The 6,000-nt window shown below is 35.2% G+C and overlaps 1 protein-coding gene across 4 annotated transcripts in view; it reads left to right on the plus strand.

Moving 5' to 3' along the window:
• LOC124639995 overlaps positions 1 to 5,682 on the plus strand; it is a 190,284-nt gene extending 184,602 nt beyond the window's left edge. For 3 of the 4 annotated variants that reach the window (XM_047177545.1, XM_047177544.1, XM_047177548.1), the window contains 2 exons: positions 2,027 to 2,195; positions 4,017 to 5,682. In XM_047177545.1, coding sequence (XP_047033501.1) covers positions 2,027 to 2,195; positions 4,017 to 4,661 — 814 coding nt within the window. In that variant the 3' untranslated portion in view covers positions 4,662 to 5,682. The remainder of the gene's footprint in view (positions 1 to 2,026; positions 2,196 to 4,016) is intronic. The other variant, XM_047177547.1, reaches the window with a different exon arrangement.
• Positions 5,683 to 6,000: the final 318 nt, after the last annotated feature.

Below are 6,000 nucleotides of genomic sequence, written 5' to 3' on the forward strand. Positions count from 1 at the left end.
ACTTTTTTTTTACGAGTATTTTGTTCCTCTGAACCAAGTAAATAAGAAAGGTATAGTTCAATACTAAGTTATTGAAGTGTTTCAAGTTAAAATGAATAAAAAATAGGAATGTGTCTGCTAAGCAAACTTTGATATTGATTTTCAATTCAAAAAAGTTGCTCTTCATAAGTTACTAGCTTCTGCCAGCGGTTTCACCCGCATCCCGTGGGAATCTCTGCACGAACCCGGATAAAAAGTGGCCTATAGCCTTCCTCGATACATGGGCTATCTAACACCGAGAGAATTGTTCAAATCGGACCAGTAGTTCCTGAGATTAGCGCGTTCAAACAAACAAACTCTTCAGCTTTATAATATTAGTATAGATTAACCAAAAACTATTTTTTTTAAAAGACAGTTTGAAAAGTCCTAACTGAAATAATAATACAATTGAATAAAAACATAATTTTTGATATCCTAGACTTTTAAAAATAGTGTTTAATGTTATGCCTTTGCCTACAGAACCCATTCATATTTATCTACGCACTCTTCAATATTTTTTGTCGAAAAAACATCTAACATCTGCCTTAAGAAGTGAAGTTAGCGTATCTAATGGGTTTATAATAAGTTCATTTTTCTTTTGTGATTCAAAACCTCTAAGCAACCCGTGTGGAACTAATACCATGTTGATAATATATTAGTACGAAGTAAATTGATCAAAAAAGTTATGGCAACATTGAAATTATACCTGACGTAATATCATTTTCCTGCGCTTATCAAAATTTTTATTTGGGGTCGGTGCAACATGTTTTCTTCTTCCATACTCCTCTGAATGACGTTATATTACAAATAACATTATTTCTAGCTATAGTTATTATTATCTTTCAGCCAATCCATCTATAATTCATACTTATAAAATACCTATATCTAGCATATACTCTTGAACATATATCGGGTGTGTCGTTCACAATCACATTAAATTCTATTGCATATACTTTATGATATTCTATGATGAATTGTAAAAAAAAAAATAACCTAATCCATTCATTGGTTTAGCCACAGGAGTCATTTTTCGTTTTTATAATTTACAACATCATGTGTAAAGCAGAGATAAAGTTAGGAGTATCGAATGTTTTTCAGTTGACAGCTGTCAGTTTTCAAGGGAGAATTACAGTTGTTTGTAATGACTGACTTTTAAATGGTGTTCTAATTTTCGCACATTTTTATTCTATTTACTTTGATTGAAAAATTCATTTTTTTATTTTTACGTATTTTTCTTTTTTCTTTGTGTTAATAGACATATATTAACCAGTATATTAACGCATTTCATTTAATGTGATTATGAACGACACACCCGATATGACATATGTATCGATTCACAAGTTATAAATACCTGAGCCCTTTAATATGAATCTTAAATGGCTTATTCATAACTGTTATTGACAGTATTTTTCATTAGCACCAGTTCAGTATTTTTCGACTAGGTATAACATTTTCTAATAATTTTGATTGAACAAACTGCAAAGCACTTGCAACAGTAGTCTTATCTCCTTCAAGGGAAAAACAATTCAACTGACATTATAATGTATTTTTCCTTTGTTTGTTATTTTCTTTGTACTTCAATAGCAGTAAGAGCAATTAATTATTTCTGTTATCTTTATCACAATGGCTTTTCCTATCTACGTAATGAGTGGAATAAAGAAATTATGCAGAAAAACATTTTCTTCGGATTAATTATGAAAACACAATATTATTACTCAGTCATGACCTACTAAGATGGGATGGAATATTTTCATATTTTATGGATATTTTTATTATCTACTGAGCAGCTGTTTTCTGTAATATGTACTTCACCTAATTTAATACATTTATTCAACGCCATCTGTACCAACAACTAGAAGCATCTACAAATAACCTAAAATAGTAAAAGTTTTTACCAATAATCTCTACATCTTCAAAATTAGCCAAACGCATCATCAAAACATAAATAATAAATTACATCAGTTCGCTGTTCCCATTTATTAACAAACTCTCTTCTCTTCTTCCATAGACACAAAAGGAAAGTAACCAACCTTCTGCCTTCAAAGTCTTCGGCCCCCACCCAGGGCAGCGGGTCCCAACGCCGGGCTCCACCTCCAGCACCTTTATACGAAGACCTACAGGACCTGCCAAGGAGGCCACCATTACCACATAGACCAGAATTGGAACCACAGTTGGAGGTAAGCAAAAATTTTTCTTAGAGCAAGTTAAAAGGTTTTGGGTACTTTTGATGTTCGATAAGAGGAATAGGGGTCGTTTGTAACAATGGGCAGTTCATCAGTGAATATGTTATGGGTTAAGTTTGCAATAATAACTAAACGGGCACGAGTATTGAGATTATCTAGTTAAAAAAAAAATGTCTGGACGGCTTTTGCTATGTAATTAATTGAAAAACGAATAAGTACATTATCCCGAAATCCCTCATACAATCATGTTGAAACATTAACATACAAAAATAAACATGAAAGTAACTTACTCCGAAAGTTTTGTACTAGTACCTCGAAGCCAATCCAAAAAGGTCAATAAAGTAGCTTTAGTTAACCAATAGTGTTAGGAAAGTGATTGCGACTCAATCACTTTAGTACTATCAATTTTATAAATAAAATATCTCGGGTCGGATTCAGCCTGAGGGAAGAAAATACCTATTTTGTTCCGTCGACTTGTTTGGATACTAGACAGCACCTATTTTTATGTCCATATTTGATTTTCTGACAATAAAAGTGGATAGACGATACAGTTAAGTTTGTCAGTGAAAAAGAAAGTAAAATGTCCAATGAATGAAAGACAAACATTTACTCAGTTTTGGTTTACAATTTAAGTTTCTGTATCTGGAAAATTTGTATTCTTTCTTACGCAAAAACTTCCAAAAACACACGCCCAAATACCCCAATAACGAACCCTAGAAAACTGTCTCATAACAAAAACAGCACACGTCCTCGAAGCACTACTTTGTGGGATCCCAATATTGACAGAGGCGAAACTAAGAATTTCCAGCCAGTATGCCTTCCAGACACGCAAGACGAGGGTCTAAGGGCCTTCAAACTTAATCTAGTAGATGACCTGACATATCTTCGGGGAAGAAGTAATGAAATGGTTCATGTCGCTCAGAGTTACCGAGTCCATTTGTCGCGTCCATATTCATTAGAATCATTACTTGGTTAAGTGTACCCTTTTGGGATAGAGGAAATTGATGATCGCGATGAATAGGACTTTAACACTTGGATGACTTTTTTTGAACGTATGATGTTGGGACGAGGCGGTTGAGTATAAGGTCTTAGATTCAATATTTAAAATCTTGGAAAGAGCATGTGTTTTTTTGTCGAGAAAACTTTTTAAAGTTCCATCTCAAAACAAGAGTTTCAAATAATAAATTACATAGAACACGTCATGTTGACTAGACTTCTTGTACAGTTAGAACCATTAATAGATGCAAGTTTCAAGCTATATTCCACGCCGACGAAAGCTGTCTACATTAATTTGCCACGACTAACACAACATTTAGTTCTAGTTCGAAGTAGTTTCGCGTAACATCTGTCAACCACCAAACTTAATTTAGTCTAAACAACCTGTGTACCGTGTTAGTGAAAAATTTCGAGAATTAACCCAAAACTTTTGAGATCTTGTTAAACTGTCAAAGTTCCCCGTTTGGCCTTTACAAGTCTGTACTTCGGTCTAGACCTGAACTTAACACGTTTTAATTGACTTTCAAATAGATCTACGTTTAATATTTTCTTAAAATTCTGTCTCGAAAAGATTTTTCTGATTACCCTTCAAAGAAATTATGATTGCCTTGAATTTTAGTTGTTCGATAACTTTGCTGTTTGTGTTCATATTTCAACGTTGACTTTGTTTTAATTAACCGGTGTGCTTTGTGGTTTAATTCGCTACAGAAGTCCTGACCAAGAGAAACAAACCCTCGAATTCCATTTGATCATTATACCAGTCGTGATTTATTTCCTGTTTAATAAAATCTTTGTACTAAATTAAATTTATTTTTACAGATGGTGGAAACGAAAAGACCAAACTGCCCAAGCCGGGTTTTCGTTTGCGGCTCCGGAGGCACGTGGCGAGGTGGGAACAGCTGTGGTGGCGATACCTGTGGGGCTCCTCTATACGAAGAGTTACCTCACAGGTCAGACGAATCCCTACACAGTGACGACCACTTTGCCGAAGATGAACTCAGTCTCGTTGGCGAGGCAGCTCCATGTCGAACCTGCTCAAGACCACCTGCCCCCCAGTCTCTTCCCCATCGGCCTAGACAACAGCGAATGGACAGGAGACCCAAGTCTTTGGAAAGACGACGGGCACAACATAGAATGCAGCGCCATATTCATCCACCCGGACCGCCTGATCCTACAGAATTCCATGAAGGTGTGCTTCTGGATGCTCTTTTGAGACTGTATCCCCAAGTTGGGACGGTTGGAGCGAGGCCACAAGGTCCTCTGCCGATGAGTGCGGGAGGTGCCTGGCCTGGTGGTGAACTGCCAGGAATTGCCTGTTGGAGAGGACCCCGGGCTTCGCCGAAGCCTCCCAGTGGAGACTCGTCATTCGGCTCGGATTCCGGCTATAGTAATAATACGTGCGGGACGTGCGGTACTCGGGCATCGTCCAGACACCGATTGTCTGCAGAGATACCGATGTCATGAACAGACATGTCGTGCTCTCGGCTACTGATGTGACAGTCGTGCCATAACACTTCCAGTGAATAGTGACGAAGTGAATAGTGTTGAATCACGGTTAATGTAATCAATTTTGCATTTAGTAGTTTTACTTTGTCTTTCATGGCCTAACTTATTCAGCGGCCTCAATTCTCTCATGCCTTCCGAGACGGTGAACTTAATCGTTGAATATTAGTTACTGTCGAATATTTATGAACCTTAAACGTCTTAGGGACTACTTTTCTACACAATTGTACAAAATTTATTGCTTGGTAGAGAGTCTGTCCCTTTAGATTTTAGCGATACGATATTTTGATGAAATCGTTATTTTTATTAGCTGGTATAGCGATGGTTTTGTACAAAATTCATGTGACCATATTTTTAGGTAGCTATAGCGGTTTCGTCCTAGTAAGTTTCGAACTAGTCCTTAAATTATCACAATAATTGTGAACCCTATCAAATTAATGATTGATCATGTGTAAAAACTATGGAAAGATGATGATGTAAATGAATTTCTGAATTTGTAGATAATGTACAAAAATTGTAGTTAAATGAATTATTTAAGAGTACTAAGTTGAATTTTATAATCATATCATATTAAAGGTACCACTTTCCATTCGAATATATCACACAGATATTCTTTTGAATCGATATTGTACTATTTGATTTTGTCATTTGGTGCTAAAGTTAATGTATCGAATTCCTATCCGTCGATTTGTTTTTACAGCTCTTAAAAGTATTAAAGCTTGACTGCGTTTTGTTTAGCATCCATTTTATTTAGTCCTCCATTCTGCTTTTATATTTCTACTTTAATGTTTGTTCGCCATCGTAAAATTGAGCATTTCGTTTGTATTGTAAATGGAAAATATTATTCGGTCGTCAAAAATGTTGTTTTTGTTTTTATCTGTTTATTTAATTTAAGTGAATAACTATTTATTTTTTATTCGATTTTATTGTTTCATTTTGTATTATATCGAGAGTTGCAACACTTATGTAATTAAAATTCATGGACAGAATGTCCGTTTAATAAATATTGAAGAGCACAATAAAATGAAAAATAAATACATTTTTAAGAAAATTCTATTGTTTTATTTTATTTGTTTTATACTCAGATTATCAATATCACTGGCATGTTAGCCCTCAAAAATCTATTGGACCACCAAAATACCTATCAAAAGTCAAACAAGAATATGGAATAAGCATAATGTGTAAGGCGGTGTACAGAAGAGTACATAAGGCATTACATAAAAAAAAGCGTGTTAAAAAAAAAGCAAGTAAGTCAGGATTGTGGTCATGCTTACAGTGCAGAATACGGTAGATTCACCAC

The sequence above is a fragment of the Helicoverpa zea genome, chromosome 20, assembly GCF_022581195.2.
Source record: "Helicoverpa zea isolate HzStark_Cry1AcR chromosome 20, ilHelZeax1.1, whole genome shotgun sequence".
NCBI lineage: Eukaryota > Metazoa > Arthropoda > Insecta > Lepidoptera > Noctuidae > Helicoverpa > Helicoverpa zea.